The 19419-nt window shown below is 41.6% G+C and overlaps 1 protein-coding gene across 1 annotated transcript in view; it reads left to right on the forward strand.

Annotated features, from left to right (window-relative positions):
* LOC138510558 (serine/threonine-protein kinase MRCK beta-like) overlaps positions 1–19419 on the forward strand; it is a 2015755-nt gene that overhangs the window by 469711 nt on the left and 1526625 nt on the right. Inside the window, exon 8 of the mRNA XM_069626316.1 lies at positions 13891–14042. Coding sequence (XP_069482417.1) covers positions 13891–14042 — 152 coding nt within the window. The remainder of the gene's footprint in view (positions 1–13890; positions 14043–19419) is intronic.

Raw genomic sequence — 19419 nt, forward strand, 5'->3', positions numbered from 1 at the left:
GGTCGGTATCTGTCTCTCCGTGAACATTTTCCCCTTCGGGCCAAACAGTACCACCTCGGTCTTAGCTGCATTCAACTGGAGCTGGTGCATGCCATCCATCTGTTGATATCAACCATACACTGATTCATTTTCTCAAAGGCATCCTCAATATCTTTTGTCTTAATATAAATGTGTGTGTCGTCGGCATAAGAGTGAAACCTCATACCATGCCTCCTCAGTATATTGAGCAAAGGATGGATGTACAAGTTGAAAATCAACGGGGATAGGGATGAGCCCTGTGGCACACCACAATCTAAGAGCAGCATCTCTGAGGTAAAACCCCCCATGAGCACCCTTTGAGCCCTATCCTTCAAGAAGCATCCGAACCATTTACCCACTTGTTCCGATGCTTTCCCAACCTTTCTGATATGTTGCAGCATAGTCTAGTGGTCCACTGTATCAAAGGCCGTGGACAGGTCCAACATAAAAAGTACTGTAGAACCCCCACCGTCCGCGGCCTCCAGCAGATCATGGACCGCTAACAGAGCTGTCACCGTCCCGTGTTTGGGTCGGAATCCAGACTGGAGTTCATCCAGCAGTCCCTCACTGTCCACAAATGCCTGAAATTGGGCACACACCACCTTCTCCAAAATCTTGGTTGGCCAGATCAAATTGGCCACAGACGATAGTTCTTTAGAACTACTGGGTCCAGGTTCCGTTTTTTTAACAGGAGTTTCACCAGTGCTCTCTTCAGAGCATTTGGGACCTGAACCTCCAGCAATGATTTGTTCACAAATACTATCATAAAAGGTATGACATTAGCCGCCAAACGCTTGGCGGTGCATGCCGGCATTGCAAATGCTAGATCATTACTTGGTTTCAATTGGAGAATCAGGGAGTAAAAAAGTTCCTCATTCACACATTGAAAACGGAAGCCCTCTTTCTCTGCCTCCTTCTCCCCTATGTCCTTCTCTACTGTGGGTTTCTCCCAGGCCCTCACACTGACAATGCTCTCCTGAATGTTCACAATTTTTTCCTTAAAGAAGCTATTGAACTTGTTTGCTTGGTCCTATGAGGGAATAATAGGGGCTGCCATGCATGTTGGGCTCCCAAATCTAGAGACCTCAGCAAATACTACCCTCGCTTGATTCCCCGCCTGCTCAATCTCCTTATGTAGAAACTTTTTTGGTTTCAAACAAGACCACCTTATACAGTTTTAATAACCCCTTAGATCTAACTGCATCGCTTCTCAGTTTGGTTGACCTCCAGAGTTTGTTCGCTTGCCGTACCTGCAAACTTTGGTTTGGGAGTAACTAGTATAAAAAAAGTGAAAAGAATATAGCAAATCAAACCAAGGGATTACAGTCACATCCATAACAATCTTAAAGACATATCGGGGAAAGTTGACGCATACGCAGCATTAGACAGTGTAGTCTTGTTGACTGATCCCATGGGCAGCTTGGAGGCACATAAGGGTGCTCCTGTAATAATGAAAGCCAGTTGAGTTATAAGGGAGAGAATCTGCCCGGAGATGTCACAATTACACACACAGCAGGCAAGCACAAAGGACAAATTAAACCAGTGTAGCGTAGATAACCTGGTAAGAGAAGGAGAAAATGTAATAGAGTCTATTAGACCTGTGTCTGATGTGGATACATTATGTAATAAAGTCTGTTAGACTTGTGTCTAACAGACAAATTAAACCAGAGTAATGCAGATAACCTGGTAAGAGAAGGAGAACATGTAATGGAGTCTGTTAGACTTGCGTCTGATGTGGATAAATTATGAAATAAGAGGGTCATGGAAGACCACAACTCTAGTGCCATATCTGACCAAGAGATTAGTTTGATTGCCGTAGGAGTTCTGGTGGATGAATTTAAAGAATGTGTCAGCAAAATATTAAAAGACTCTTTGCAACCAATATGGGATTTCCTAAAAGAATGACAGTCAACCTTGTTTACATTCCTAAATGTGATGGATGATATGACTAGGCAAACTAAAAATGTAGTAGGAGGATTGAGAATGAGTATGGGCGTTACATCGCCTTTGGTGAATCATAAGTAATGGGATGGGGGGAATTGTGGGGCTAAAGGGTAATGTAGTGCTAAGTGAACCATAGAGAAGGGCTCCACAATTGGACAACAGAAGATAATACCAATGCTATGCCCAGGACCAACTGTAACTCAAACCAACGAAGGGGTGTACCACTCGAACACTGAGGTTGAGAATCTCCCGCCAGTGGCAGCACCACTTGTGGGTATAATTGTCGGGGTTGAGCCCTACTTGATGAAGCTTACAAAACTACAATGGGATAGATTAATAAGGTTGCCCAATGGATAAACAGACGCCTACATGGTCAACAAATAAATCCGGGATCTATATTAATGGCCAGAAAGGTGGGCTGGGTTGGAGGCACAATGAAATCAATTAAGGGGGACTGTATAATAGGCTCCTTTGACTCGCCGCAGGTGGCATCTTATATATTGGGCTCCAATCTCAGATATACTTTTGGGGGCTTAACATATAGGGTGTACTTTTACCCCAATACAACCCGGGCATCCGCAAGGGGCAAAAGAACAAGCCTATGAACATTCTATTATGAACCCCATGGCTAGTTCCAACGAGGGTCAAATTACAACAAGTTGGGTTGCAAAAGACCAAGCTGCTACAAACAATATTGTCACATCAAATAGATTAAATCCCTTATCAACAATTGAAGAGCTGGATTGACCACAAATCAATCCAACTCTAGTGGGTGAGGATGTTGCTCATGATCAAACAATTACAGGAGGTCTGGCAGTAGAAGTAAACATGGACCGCCATGAAGAGTGCGTGATCCCAACCGTACAAGGGGAAACAGTGTCAATATTGTCATGGAACATATCAGGCTTTAAGGGTAAATTGATTGATAAAACCATAAAAGAGAAACTCAATGGGTCCCTGATTGTTTTTTTAAAGAGACTTGGGAATCAGAGGAGATAGTAATGGATGGGTACGTTGTCTACCAGGTAAAGGCAAAGAAGGGGCCAAGAGGGAGACACTACGGAGGCATGGGCATCTTGGTTAAGGGTTTATTAGCATGTGAGATCAACACATTGACTGTAGAAAAAGAGGGATTGGTGCAAGTCCTCAAACTGACCCCATCAGAGGGCCCACCAGCGTATTGCATAAACATCTATAATAGCCAATCGACAAAAGATGTTATGTGCCTAATCATAGCCTTCAAAGAGGTAATTGAAAGTCTGTATAAACAAATGTGGGATAAAGATGCATTGGATGTGTGTGGGGGTGACCTAAATCTAAAAATGGGTTATGGCCCGTCTGAAGGTTTGTATGACCCAGAGGAAGATGAAGCCCTGGGTGCCCCCCTGCCAGATGTGATGGACAAAAGGATGTGTGGTGCAAGACTTCAATTCTAGAAATGGATGATGGAGGTTGGTCTCAGATTAACAAATGGTCGATTCAAGGGGGACATCCCGGGTGCATATACATTTAGAAATACGAGAGGAAGGTCATCCATAGACTATTTCATGGTCTCGGTCAAACCTGGGGACTGGTGAAGGATTTTTGTGTTAGGGGTGACCTCTACTGTGATCATTATGCTTAAGAGCTAACCCAGCTAACCCTAAATTGGGTAGGCTCTGGGTGAAGAGGTAATCATTTTGACCACATCAGAGAAATAGTCTGTGAAGGAATGACCACCAAAACATTGAGGTGGAATGAATCAACAAAAGCCACATTGGGGAAATAAATTGTATCATTGAATATGTCCTTATTTGATACCTTGTTAAATGTAGATACCAACCCAGAGCTTATAGTACAATCATTCATGCACCTGATAGGGAATATTTAGGTGGGATGCATGGGAGACCGTGTGGAAAAAAGAAAAAGGGGACTCACGGTGGGATGGCACGATAAAGATTGCAGAATGGCCAATGTGAAACTATTGAACCTATGTAAAAATCCCCTGTTCTCCAAAATAGAGATTGTACGGGCAAGGTCAGGATATAAAGATCAAATTAGAAAATGTAAGCCAGAATTATATAGCCAAGCCTGGGATCGACTGGAATCGGCAAGTAAAAATAACGATTCCTGTGATTTTTGGAGGGAAGTCAATGCACAACCAATTTATAATGAGACTAAAACGGGCCTGCAATGCGGAATCGAAGACCAGCAATGGGTGGATTATTTTAGTAAGGTTTATAAAGTAGTGGATCAGGAAATTAATTAGATACCAGCCCTGAGGGAAAAATGGGGAAGTGTGGGAAGAGAAATAAGTCAAGCCTTTTTCTCAATTAGTGATGTGTTAAAAGTAATCCAAACCTCCAAAAGAAGGCGCGCCCGGGCAGTGATGGTATTCCGGCAGAATTTTATCAAGACGATGATAGATTATGGGGTCCGGTGTTAACAATAATATTCAACGCAATCATGAGCACGAACCTGGTACCAAAGGAATGGCAAAGAGCAATAATTGTTCTGATATGCAAAAAGGGCTGTAGGAATACCGCACAGTCATACCAGCCTATATGCCTCCTGAACACAAGCTTTAAGATGATTGGGAAGTGTTTGCTCTCCAAACTAGAAGAATGAGTCACAGCAAAGGATATCTCATCACCAATCCAATGCTTGAACCTGTACCTAATAGTTGCCCACTCCTTACATATGCAACAGCAACCTATATAACTTGTATTTATGGACCTGAGCAGCACCTTCGATAAAGTAAACAGGTATAAACTGTGACAGGTGCTCAGGTGCTATGCCTGCCCTGTAGCCATATTGCATGTCTTAGAAGTCCTTCACAAGGACAACAAAACGTGCATCCGCTTGGGTAGCGAGGGCCATTGCACAGCCTGGTTCCGAAATTGATCTGGGGTTAGACAGGGGTGTGTTTTGGCACCCCTGCTATTTTCGCTGTACATTAATAAATTGCTGCAATTCCTACTAGATTGCAATGCCGATGTACCGCAAATAGGTAACACACCACTCCCTGCACTAATTTATACAGATGATACCGTCCTCATTGCACGGACCCCAAGAGCGTTGCAGACGCTGGTAAACATATTTGCAACCTTTATGAACAACTTGGACCTCCATGTTAATACCACTAAATCTGCTGTAATGATGTGGCTTTGGAAGAAAAGAACATGTAAGTTCCCCACAATATGGTGCAGTGGATTGGTCACACCAAGGGTGCCCCATTTCAATTATCTCGGGGTCCGCTTCAATTAAAAGTTTAATGGGCAGGTCGCCGAGATGAGACAATCATAGGGGCAATTAAATATGGTGCTGCAATTTGGGGGTATGGAAATTTGGGCATGTTACAAAAAGAGGAGGTGTTGTTAGATATAGATATCTAAGTGTGAGATTCTCGGGTGAGATTAAATCACAGCAGGTGGTTAGCATTTCAATCTTCTAGATTGAATCTTGATAAAACAAACACTGTAATGTTTGCGCATTTCTATTTGGCGTTTAAGTGCTATGTAAAAACTTACAATGAAATTCATGGCCTCCTCTAGCGTACCTAAAAGCGGCGAATAAAAACATGTTACATTTATAAAACCATGCATTGTATGTCACACAGAACATATCTTTAGAAGTTATAATAAATCATTCAGCATATAGTGTCCCATCTCATCACCACTGTAGAAAATACTGGGTTGCCGTTTGTCAGACACCCATGACACCTGTTCTTGAGGCCATTGATGAATCAAAGACAAACAAGAAAAGAACAACTCTGCTTGTTGTGGTCCCCCAGGCATTCCTCTGGCCCTTTGATGAAACAAAAACAAAAAAGAACAACACCGCTTATCGGGCCCCCAGACATATCTCAGGTCCTTTGATGAATCAAAATCCAAAAAAAACAAAAAAAGACAACTCTGCTCATCTGGGCCCTCAGACAGACTTTCCTCGGGCCCTTTCATGAATCAAAAATAACAAAAAAAACAAATCCATGCGTCAGGGTTCTCAGGCAATTTGGCGGACCTTATGATCAACAGCAACAATGACCCATTCCTCTGGCCCTGAAAACAATAGTTCACATTCTGTATTGCCAGTTCTGTAGATCAGAACAACTATCTGTATCACCCCGTGATTGGTATCTTGGTAGCCATCTCCCCTTCTATACCTTGTGCTTTCGGATAACCGGGGCATCCAGAAACCCTGTCCATTCCCAAGACACTTGTTACTGGGGATCCTTAAACTAGCCCAAAAGGCATTCTCCATCAGTGGCAACCCCAGGCCTTTGTGGCCCTGAGAACCAGCAAATGGCACACTCCACAAATCCTTGCCACAAATATCCATCCTCGATGATTGCGTGCACACATCAGACACATCCATGGGTATTCCTAGATCCGTGGTGTGGGCATATGTTGGTTGCGAGAAGTCACATGCCACAAACAGTGCGGGAACAGTACAGAGACCACAATGGTTTGTCAAAATTGGGCCTTCCCATTGCACGCATTGTCAAGATTGCATTAAACACTGCAAAACTTAGAACTGTATTTTAAAAGTCCTGGCACATTTCTACCTCACAATTGTGTTTTAAAGCAGACCTTGCAGAATTCACATGTAAAGATGCATGGCAACACAGTGCGCTTCGCTTGTATACAGAGATTAGACACATTTTGTTGTACTTTGTGCCACTCTGTATGCACAATAAAATAAAATGTAGCCCTACTTGGAAGTAAAAAAACGAATCTGGCACAATCTAAAACATTCACTGGCACAGTCGGTCAATACATAACACACCCACAAACATTTGAAGTAAGATGTAGCACCCTGACACTCGCCACCCTTAAAAATCTGTCATGCCGACAGTTTTACAAAATAGATCTCTGGCTATAGCGTTTGTGTAACATGTGTGATCTTTGGCGAAAACTCAAATACTCAAATACCCAAATACAAACTTAACATTGCATGCATTTGAAATATTTCATCAACTTTATCGGCACTGTGAAACTGACACAAGGCATTGAGCATGTGCAAATATATAACATCACAAAATGAAAAGTACCCCAAACGTGCAGTCAGGGTTTATTTAAAATTTTATAAGGGCTGTGGGTTCCAAGCTTTAATATTGAAGTGGCTGAAGGATTTTGTAGCAGCATTTTAAACACTTACAAAACCCTTTACACATGTTCAACTTCTTCCAAAGCATTGTAGTTAAAATCTCAAAAACAGTTCTAGAACTTAAGCTCTGTGTCCATTCACACACACAAACAGAAGTAGAATCCGGCACCACCAACATCTATGCGCTCTCCTAGCCGACAGGCAAAACTACAGACCATTCTAAGGAACCTATACATTTTCAAACACATCATTAAAAGCATATAGCTGTTTAGTTAAAAATCCACAGCCTGTCTCAGAAAGGGTCTGTCTCAGAAAGGGCCTGCCTATCGATAAATACAGTGAAAAAAACACCTTATCAAGCATGAATAAAACCTCATAAATTGTAAAAACCGCAAAACAATATATTAAAGTATTGAATAATAGTTCTAGGACATAATTTCGACACATAGAAATAGAATATGGCACGCACAGCATCTATGCGCTATCCTAGCTCACATGCAAACCACAGAGCATTCTAAACAAACTATACATTTGCAAACACGTCATTAAAAGCACATGGCTGTTTAGTTTAAAAATGCACAGCCTGTCTCAAAAAGGGACTGTCTCAGAAAGGGCCTGCCTCATGGCCTGTCTCAAATGTTCTGCCTGTCGATTGATACATTAAAGAAAGCCATATCAAACTTGATAAAAAAACACATACCTTGTAAAAACCATAAAAATAACACATTAAAGTATTGAAATACTGCAAAAACCCACTTTTTTGCTGTTGTTGAAATAGAACTCTGAATAAACAGAATGCCCAGATTCCAATCTGCTAACTTTGCAGGAGTTCTCCCAGTGTTTAGAGACACATGATCAAATCCAGCCGAGAATCAAGGCACCCCAGGCAGAGCTGCAGTCACCACTTCCAAGTTAATTAGTTTCCACTGCAGGGGATCATCAGGTAGGTGATCTGACAATGAGGTTGACACTACCCCTGCTGCAGTCAGAGAACCGATTTTAAACGCTTGAATGCTCAATGTTGTTTAATTATCAACAATGCACAGATATATGTATTTCTGTTTAGGTTGCAGAAATGGGTTTCTAATCAACAGAAGCAGAGCATTCTATTTCACGCATACTGCTTCCTATGTGTTATAGCAGCATCTAAAATTAAGTTCAGCCTTCAGATGCTTCCTGGGACCAATGCCATTTTTCTTATAAACAGCACCAGAGTATGGTATTTCCTGCATACTGCTTCCTATGTGTTATAGCAATATCTAAAAGTTCAACCCGCAGATGCTTACTGTGCCGGCCTTCAGTCATAAATTAAAAATAGCCTTGCTAACAACCATTAGTTTTAGTTGGTAAACAGTGCTCATCTGTATTCACATGGACGGTTTGTTTATACAGCTGGCACAAACACCCTGTATTCCGGCGCTTTAAATATAAAACCCATCTGTGCTTTGTGCTGATGTGGCTAGAATACCTCTATGTGAGTCACCAAAATCCTAGGATTCCCCAGGCCTTGTTGTAATATATAACCCCTGCAGTGTTGATTCACAGCTGGTTAGGTGGAACAAAGAGGGACACATGTATGCCGCACATGAGATGCTTTAGACCCCTTATGAACAATAGTTTGACTTTTGTATGGGCTCTGGGAAGCACACTTTACTTATAAAGTAAACTGCTTTTCATTATTTACACTCTGTATAAAAACCAGTTCGTATAAGATCCGGGTGGGGGGAAGTTTTAGCAAGTTCACACGATTCAGCCCGTAGGAAGATCTGAAAGATCTTCCTTCATGGCTCCGTCAAACACCAGGGGATGAGCTTCTCCAAGAAGCTGAAATAGAGGTTGAGCTAGAAGCACCTCTGGCAGAGAAACTCCAGCTCTGTTTCTCCCTCATAGACAAGGCCAAACAGGCCCAAAGAAAAGGATGTACCTGCCTGGTGACTTTTCTCACTGTGCAAAAAACCCTAAAACCAGTAGCTGAGGCTAAGAGATAGTAGGGGTTGGGAACCACTTGGAGCCTGCATCGCCACGGTTTGGGAACCCTGCAAACCCGCAATGGGAAGCCAGGACTCAGACTTATCTAGAACATTTGGTAAGCACTTTTTCCCAACAGACCGTCTTTCCATGAACATTCCCTGGCAACCACCGAGAACCTGGAGAGAAAATCCATCCTGACTATTTTGGTTAATGGTGACCCATTTTGTTTACTCTTTCCGCCACCCTTCGTGCAATTGATTAGCAAAGATTTGGTTTGGACGGTCTTTTGATCCCATCAAGCTACGAGACAATAGAGAAATCTACGCTCATGCTCAGACCATCAAATGGAGAACACAGTGATGGTATGTATTTTACATATGCTGACTATTCACCACATGAGTGTTGTATCTAACTACAGCATTCAGCAGCTAGTATCCATAATGGTAAAGATTTGAAATGCTGAGTGTTTTTTTCATTCAATGACCCTCCACCTCTGCCTACAGCAGTTTCCCTCTGATGTGCTCTAACGTACATGTATGATGGTCATTCATTTTCACTGTTGTTTCCTAAATGTCTAATAAACTGTTGTAAAATTCTCAATTTCCACAAACACTCATCTTTCACTGTGTCCATTCTTCCCATTGACAAACACAAATGCTCAATGATCAGGCTGACATCAATGGCTGAATCAGAATACCAGTGTAACATGGGTGGTAGATACATGGGTTACCAGTCATTTGGTCGAGAAAAAAAAGGTTGACAGGACAAATGGTCGACACCATTTGGTCGAAAGACAAATGGTCGAATTTTTTTTTTTTTGTATTTTCACTTTTTTTTTTGGGGGGGGGGGGTCCCCCCTCCAAACCCATTTTTTTCTAAAAAAAAACCCTTTTTTCCCTAAACGAAAACCTAAAAAATATATATATAAATAAAAAAAATTCGACCATTTGGCTTTCGACCAAATTCCGTCGACCATTTGTCTTTCGACCAAATGTCTTTCGACCAAATGACTGGACAGCAGATACATGCACACTTCATCTGCTATAATACCATCTATTACTTATTACTCAACCACCTAGTAGATGTATGCCCCTAGTTATGTAATACACATTTGCAATGCAGTGTTGGTTCTCTTATACACTTAAACCACTTGCAAATTATCACTCACCCATTTACCCATTCAACCGCCACTTCAGAATTGCACACCTATGGTTTCCAAATGATTTGTGCTGTGTACATCGGACTGTGCTTTAAGGGGACCAATCAAAGTCCAAACACCACCAAGCCATTTAAACTATTCTAAAATATGACATCAAAGCGATAAATTTGTCTACACTCACTCCTGTACAGCATCTGAGTGAAATTGGTAGAGTTAAGCAATCTTATAAGAACTGGGCCAGGAACCATCAGGCCCAAAGATTGGAAAGGGAGGCTGAGATGATGCTAGATACTTTTATCACAAAGACTCAAGGGACCTTTGGATGGTTATACATTTGCAGGTTACCAACCAAATGAAGACCATTCCAGAAGCGGAATGGGTGACCCATTTCTCACTGATTTATGCCAGGGATGAAGGAGAAATGTTTTAGCTTAAGAGTAGAACTGGTGGACCGACTAATTCTAAAATATGGCCAATAAACATTGATCACGAGGATGTTGCTAATAGTATTGACAAGGCTAGTATATATTGAGCGGGTGGCCCCAATAGACGTACCAATTTGTTATTGAAATTCAATGTTGAGTGCTGAGCCATAATTCTTAGTACCCTATTAAATCAAGTAATCAAGTTGTGTAAATTCCCGTTCTCTTGCGAGACGTCTTTTGGAGGGTATACGATCAGAACCCAAAAACGACTGCCCTATCATGTGAATGGATACGTTGAGTAAAGTATTTGCATTCATTATTCTTATTCATCTTAATGAATAGGCAGAGTGTGTCGAGGAAACTCAAAACATTTCAAACAGGGTTTCGAAAAAGATCATGGCATGGCCCTCAACAGATTTCTGGTGAAATCTCTACAAGAGCTTGCATGGTCCAGAAAATATGATACCATATATGTTATGACCATTGACTCATTAGTGGCCTTTGATCTTGTAACTCATAATCGACTATGGACAAAACTGTATGATTTGGACATACCTGAAGGCATTTTAAGAATATTGACAGGACTTCACAAGAATTCAAACATTCAAGTGCGACTAAAAGATCTTCACCACATCCGGTGTGAGGAGGGATGCATCCTTGCTGCTAGCTTATTTAATCTCTATCAGATGTTAGGGAATATCTGGTGAGGGATGCCTTTGTCTCCCCTAAACTTGCAGATAGAAGGTACACATGAATTGCATGCAAAGATTATTTTTTTTTGTTCAATGTCATGCCAATTGGAGTTCTAAGTTTGTTTTTTTAAACACTTTTTATTGTTTGTATAAGGAAATAAGACAGAAATTCTCTTCAGGCATCGGATACATATTCACAACAGCAATATTTGTACAGGCAGCATCAGATGCATGAATCAGAAGGCAAGTCCTCTGAAACATTTGAGGTGTGTCAGGCATGAGACATTGGGTATGCTACATACGGAACCTATATATTTCTTGTTCTCGCCGCAGGATGTAATGTAGCACAGTATTCGGCCTCCACATCATGACATTACAAAATATCAGTCTACCAGAGATCATGCTGTGGGGGAACGGCCCCTGCCCCCACACCATCCTCCTCCTCAAAAGAACTAAAAGGAGACCCACAAGGCATCGTACATGTCCAGCAAATTCCTTTGTGTATCTCAACAGGGCCACCATAGGGGTGGGTACAACACATTGCCCACTATTCCGCTTATAGTGTCAAAAGCCTGGGACCAGAAGTCGTAAATTTAAGTACAGGGCCATGATAAGTGTATGAATGTAGCTGGAGAGAAACCGCTTCGTAGGAATGCCTCATATGTCTCAGGGAAAAACCTATGTAGATACACAGGGGTAAAATAGAACTGGTGCAATAATTTGAAGGGTATCAGCTTGAATCTACTGTTAAATGCAACTCTTTTGGTATTGGCACAACAATAACATGAGTCGTCCGCCCAGCAAGTTGTGTTTTCTATAGGTTTTGCGCATAGGCCAGAGACCAATCTCCCACTGCATTCCGCACTAAACAGCCCTTGAAGGAGGGGGCAACAGGGGGAGCCACAGGGGAGCTGGGAAACCATCCTTCAGCACATTTTGAATCCTGAAGTACGTAAACACGTCTATAGCTGACTTGCCGACCAGGCATTTAAAATCTTCCATCGTGAGAAATTGACCCAGGGGGAAAATGTCCTGCCAGCAGGAGATACCTAGTGGGAGTAAATACCGTTTCACTTGTTAGCGGGGCCCCTGGAAATTGTATGACGGGTAAAAGGGGTGAGTATAACACATCCTGACGCATCTTTTGCTCAATTCGGTGCAAGGCTTTGTTGGATTTCAAAGGTTGATAACATTGTTTTCCAAATATGCTCAGGAAAATCATTTAAAGATACATTTGACTAAAATGAAAGTCATGTGTTTAACAGTTTCAAGGAAAGTTCAAAAATGTAACTGGTTCTTTGGCAAAGTGAAATTAGAACCAGGCAAGAAAATTATTTATTTGGGATTTCCAATCTTTGATAGGCCTACTAAAACATACCTTACAGAATTTCTGGGAAAAAAGGCACTCACATTAAGGGACCAAATGCAAAAGATCAGCATTTGTTGAAATTCTATGAGGGAAAGGTGGTACCAAAATTGCTATACGATTCAGAATGCTAGTGGATAAATTAGATCTTTTAGAGGTGATAATTTGGCGGAAGATCTTGTGCCTACCCAATTGCGTTCCTTTGTGTGTGATCAGGAATGAATTGGTGCTAAAGTCACTGACGTTCGCCCTAAATAGCAAATACTTTCTTTGTATCACAATATGCTCAATCCCCCAAAAGAATCATTGTGTGAAGATTTCCACAAACTACTGTACATAAAGCAGGAAACTAGCGTGACTGTCCTGGAACAGTTTTGCAGGTCAATCTTAACCAATTTAGGGAAAAATTATTTGGATTTGTTGAGCAATCCTTGTCAGATAAAATTGTTGTCGTAGCAATTGGACTGGACGAAGACGGTTGAGACATTGCATACTTATTTGTAGCATGAGTATTTGAATTGTGTGAATAACAAGATGGGAATAGTTGTGCCTTATCTTAGTCTTTTTCCTAATGTTATCTCAAGGAATTAGTTTATTACATGTAGGCCGAATATCCAATTGACGAAGAAAATATTGGCATGCAGAGGTATAATTGATAAAGCACTGGCCTTTTGTAGATTTTGTGAAGTTAAACATGAAGAAAGCTTAAAGCACTTGTTTTTATATTATACCGCACTGATTGCACATGGCACATTACATTTTAAGAATATGTTCCATAAATATGATTTTATAGACACAGATAACGTATGGCAGCGTCTATTGGGTGGACATTGCACCTCGTTGGTGGTCACAGTGGTTGGTTATCTACAGTATTTAAAATTGGATAAAGGGAACTTTAATGGGAAGTAGGCTTCTTTGACAGAATATTCTTTTTAAAAAGAACGTAATTTTTAATGTAAACATGGATTTTAATGAGAAGCAGTATGGATGCTATGTACTTATCCAAAAATGTTTTAACTATGCTGTAATGTATGTAACAATTATTATTCTTTTTTCTTTTTGTATCTTCTGAGATGTTTTGCAAAAGGTTGAATGTAATTTAACCACATGCAAATAGAAAAAAAAAACTATTCTAAAAAAGGCTATGCAAAGGGTCAAATAACTATTGGTTGGCGATATGTAGAAAAAGATTGGGCAGAATAGAAACATTCTCTTATCTTATTTCTATAGGGTATGTGTTATCCTGCTGCTCTTGCACAGGACTCATCATACAGTGTAAAGGAGGCCTTAGCAGAGTTAGAATCCATAAATCAAGAAATTGAGGGTTCCGTGACCACACCTGACATATACCGTGCTCCGGCCAGATGGGATACCTTCGCACTGTAAGTATACTGAGAATCAGACACATCTGTTCATCTTGGTTATATCATTGTATTTTGTATCAATCTAGCAGCAGTTACCTAAAACAGGCTAGGTTTGGTAGTATTAGGTGATATTTCAATTGTATTTCTCCATTAACATTACAAAAACAGTATACAGTAACAGTTCCTAAATATAGAGTCATACAATTACAGGTAAAATAGCCACATTCCAGAACCTCTGACAGAACGCTGAAGACTCTCTCTGAGGCTGGGGAGTTCACAATCAAGGAGTTACCTTACCTGAAAGAAACAGTGAAGCGTGTGTGGCTCATGTGCTCCAGTGTCTTGTCAAGGAACACTGCAGAGCCACCATACCTCACACACAGAATTCCAAGATGGTGCTTCATACTGCAGATGCTTTTGAAATCTCACAGACCCTATTAAACCATAATAGAAACCATCATTCATTAAACTAATAACAACATGTGTCTAATTATCACATACCAATGGGAAGTAAGTGTTTTGGAAGGAATAACAAATACTGGGGAGAGATGAAATAGCAACTGGGGAATTACCAATCTCAACCATGTTTAGAAAATACTTCCAGTGAGTATAATAAAGGCTGGGGTTAGGTTCAATCAGGGTCTTGGACCTGGACGAAGCAGAAATATGTTCCGAGGCTACCTTGATACAAGGAGTGATTTATGAGGGGAGTATTGGAAGGACTGCTTCCCGGAGGAAGGCAGTGAGAGCCAGGGAAGTCTGGAAGGGAGAGGGAGAGTTGGTAATTCCTGGAATCTCTGGGAATAAAGGCTGATGAAAGGGACACAAGATTGCTTCACAATTGCTTGCAGAAACTGAAGAGATAGAGCCAGGCATGAGAGTAACAGAATATTGCCTGCTAGAAAAGGACCCTGAATGAGAGGAGAACACACATTACATTCAAGAGACCTTTTAGGAATTCTGAAAAACTAGCTTCTAAGAGAGAGGTGTGTTGTGAATACTGAAGACCCAAGGTCTAGGAGAGACCCGCTATGAATCCTGAAATCCCAAGGCTGCTAGTGGACCTACTTCAATTACATCCTCAAATTGAAATGTTCGCAGCTTAAACAATCCTGTCAAATTCAGGAGAATATCTGCATACCTTGATCGTTGACCAACAAAAATTGCAATGATACAGGAAATACATGCACCTGATCTGCCAAGGAGTTCTTTGCCAAAGGCATATAGTGCTGAGAGTTACTACACCAGGTATTCCTTTCAATCTAGGCAAGTTCTAAAATTGATCGTCTGAGGTAGTTACACAGGGTAGATATGTGCTGGTGATTGGCTGTATCCTTTACCAGTCAATTTTACTTGCAAAGATGTATGGACCAAATGTGGATGATCCAGATTTTTCTGACAAAAATCTTGATTCGTAAATATCACTTTCTACAAATTGGTTATTTGGAGAGGAGATTTTAATGACAATCTGGTTGTAAGACCCAACTGTGCTAGTGATTAACCTAAAATGCTCTTATTGGCAGCTCCCTCTCTACTGCCTGCAATGGAAGGCTACAATCTGGTGATTTATGGTGAAACATCATGGTAGATTGTTCCATAATTCTGTGCACATTTTCTGACCACTCTCCTATTGTCATTTGTGTGCTGGCGTCTCTTGTGTTATTATTGTGTGATCATTAATGATCTTTATGATAGCTTGATTCATATAGGAGCAGACTTGCCAATGACCAGTAATATGCTACTACCTGTCCTGGACTATGCAGATGAAACCGTATTATTGGCGAGGACCCCACATGCACTACAATTCCTAATATCAGTATACACAACATTTATGAATTAACGCAATCTACAGATCAAAACTTCGAAATCAGACATACTTGTTTGCCCAACCAGTAAGAAAAGGACAATGTACAGTAGTGAAAATCTCACACTGAAAGTGACTGCTTTTGAATGTGGGTGTATGAGTCTCTGTATGTCTAACCAGTGGTGAAAATGCAAGCAAACAAGCCAACAGGATGAAACAATCCTTGCTGGGTGTTACTCGTTTTACTAAAATGTCTAGAGCACAGACTGTAGAGCAATCAGCAGAAAGATGAGACAAGGCTATCCCTCCCTTCAACCCATAGGTTGTTCAAAAGAACCTACAGAGGGCTAAGATGTGATTCACTTAGCCATTCATGATCAAACTCACAAACTAAGATTTTGTTAAAACAAGTTTATTCTAGATCAGATGGCACATTAAAATAATGGATTGATGTAGTGTTCACAACACATGGACTTTCACAAAAAGTGAGGTTAGTAACAGTGAAGTGATTAGATGTACTGCAAGTGATAACAGCATATTACATCTGTCTACACTATTGCGTGTTTCCAGTTCGGGGGTCAAACAGAAACAATTTCTGATTTAGCACAGTTTGAAACAGAAGCCTCCGAACTTTCCCCAGGACACTGGTGCTACAGACCGTGGGAAGTACTTCTTAGAACACGTTAAAATATAAATAAAAACAGATAAAAATGTGTTGAAGTGATGTATATGGTAGGTATTAGGCTCAATTACAAAGTCCTGTGAAGGGGCTCTGTTATCTGCAGGTCGTGACCTACCTAGTATCTTCTTCTCCGCATCTTGGGCTGAGAGATTTGAGAAGGCTAGCGTCTGTCTAGCCTTTAATTTCAAAACTTGTTCTGATGATTACTGTGGAGAAATAGGGTAGAGGATGATTGTACCTTATTACTGGCACTGTTTTGCTAATACAAAATCCTGCTATGAATTGATGTACTGCAAATGATAACAGCACATTACATCTGTAGACGTTACCTGGTGGCGTACGTCAATCGGGCAAAATGTTCCAACTGCAATTAATTCAGAGTCAGTGAGGCTGATTGGGCGCTGTGAGAGACTCCGCAACGCAACAAGTAGTGGAAGCTAATGGATCACTGCTCGTGGTAGTAGAATGTATGCAAATGCTAAAAGTGGCTAAAAGGATTACCTGCGTCAATCAGGCCAAATATTCCAACTGTATTGTTAATTCAGGGTCAGCGATGCTGGTTGGGCACTGTGAGGTTCTGCAACACAATAAATGATGAAACTAATGGCTCTCTGTTCAGGGTAACAGATCTCCATAATGTTACAAAAAAGCTGAAGTGTCGGATAAGTTGGACATGCACTGTATTGTGAAACAGTATGTAAAAGGGGGCGGGATTGTAATGGAGGCGAGGCAGAGAAGTTTTTTCTGTAGAACTGGAGCAGTTCTACAGTAAGTACTATACACCTTTTTCATGCGAATGTTCCGACCGAGGCAAAATCAAGCACGGTCGGATCACTTAGATCCACATTGTGCCCATAACTAAAAGTCCCTGTTGAATATATTCAAAAGTTGATGAAAGTGCAGCTAAATCCATGCTGCAAAAACCTCCAACCTGCAATTCCTCAAAATGGGTTAATGCTAAATAAACGATTACTCTGATACTCCATGCACAACAAGCTCACATTAAAACTCACTAGCAGGAATATTGTGGCATCCTTAAGGTCCAAAGCTGCCTTCATGCAGTTGAAGAATTGAAAATCCTCAAAATGGTTTTGCTAAAACACTCCTTATCTCACCCATGAACAAACAGGCACAGCAAATAGCCATTCAGTTCAATTAAAAAACATAGGTATATAGACATGTACAGATCAAAATAAGGCATCATAATCACTAGCAGCGCATCTAAAGCATCTTGAACAAACATGTTGGCTGAAATGGAAAAGGTCAGGAAAATTGTCAAATAAACTACACATTTATTCCAGCTCAGTACTCCAGTCGAGGGTACATGCGGGTGGCCAGAGTCCACCCACTTTTTTCAGAGGGTGGACTCAGCGCCCCCCCCCCCCAGCTAAAATGAGAAATATTGAATGTCCTCTTTGAAGGTATGAATTAAAGCTAACCGCAGTCGTCAAGCTTGCAGGCCGGACACTTCACCACTGCACTATATAATCTGATGAAAACATTTGTATTGGTTCTTGGAGTTTAACACATTGTCACAAGACCAGGGGGTTGGAGGCTTTGGGACCACTGGAAAGGCATCCGCCATTGATTGTGCCATCACGTTCAGCCACATTGGCTTTGCACGGTCTCGTCTTTTTGCAACATGGCAGCGGCAGGTTTCCTTAATTCAGTGTGATGGTCGGCGCGTTGCAACTTTAGGTGATTTTTCTCTAAGCTTTGTTGCCTACGCTCTTGTGTTTTCTCATTGGCAGTGCTCGGCCCGTGCTCTACTTTGCTTGCCCTCTAGCCCTGCTCGCTTCTGTTTCTTCTTTCCTTCCTCTGGCTTTGGCTCGCCTGCCTATCTCCTTGTTTCTATTCTGCTCGTCCTTTCCTCCGCAAGTGGTTTTGCCTTGCAGCGTTTCTCCGCTGCGCTCCTGTCTCTCCTTTCTCGTCTTTCCCCCAGTGGTTTTTCCTGCTTACTTCGTCCATTATTTTTGGGCATCGGACCGGCTCCCATCTGTCAGAGGATTCTTCCCGTTTGTTTGTTTTCCGCTTCCCACTGACTTTGTTGATATTTCACGGGCTGCCTTTCCTGTGCTCTGTACCTGATTTAAATTCCTCCTTTTATTATTCCTTCAGCGGATCCAGTTCATAATACTCTCCATTCTTGGGAGCTCCATTCTTTCTATTCACAAGACCAAACAACCACTATCAGTCTTCCACTTGGATCAGTGAAAACAATCTCTCACCAGGTTTTTTTTAATGCCTAATGGCTTTTTCCCCTAAATTCGGCTGCTCCGGGAATTGTGTCCCTGCCCTGCCTTATCTGCCTTCAAGGTGGCTTCCTTTCGTGGCAGACCCTACCTCATAAAAAAAGAGAGGTTCCAGTGTGGAGAGAGAAGAAGGAAAGAGAACCGGAGCCCATCACTTCAGGTGAGGAGGAGGAGGAAGAGGATTTCCTTACTGAATCTACCTCTTCAGAAGAAGGGGAGAGCGAATTTATTGACAATCGTGACAGATTTCAATGCCTAGAACCAAAGATGGCCACAGCCGAACAGGCTCAGAAGCTGGTGGCTGCAGTTCAAGGCCTCAATCAGGAGGTCCAGAATCTAAAGACTGAAAATGCAGTGCTGAGAAAGCTGGTTTCGAACCGTGATCAACACCCGACCGATGTACCTCCCATGGCATTGGTTTCAGGAAAGTTTGATCGTTCACTCAAAAAGGCAAAGGAATTCATAGAGGCCTGCAGGGTGCATTTCACTTTCAAGTCAGGTACGGTCAGGTACCTTTGCTACGGATCATGCTAAAGTTGGATTCATGATTACTCACATGACTGGAAACACCCTGGCTTGGGCTATCCCTTTGGTGACCCAGGCCAATCCCATCCTTCAAGATTACGGCGCCTTTGTGAACTTTTTGTGTCAGGCCTT

The sequence above is a fragment of the Ambystoma mexicanum genome, chromosome 6p, assembly GCF_040938575.1.
Source record: "Ambystoma mexicanum isolate Mex_15411 chromosome 6p, UKY_AmexF1_1, whole genome shotgun sequence".
Taxonomy (NCBI): Eukaryota; Metazoa; Chordata; class Amphibia; order Caudata; family Ambystomatidae; genus Ambystoma; species Ambystoma mexicanum.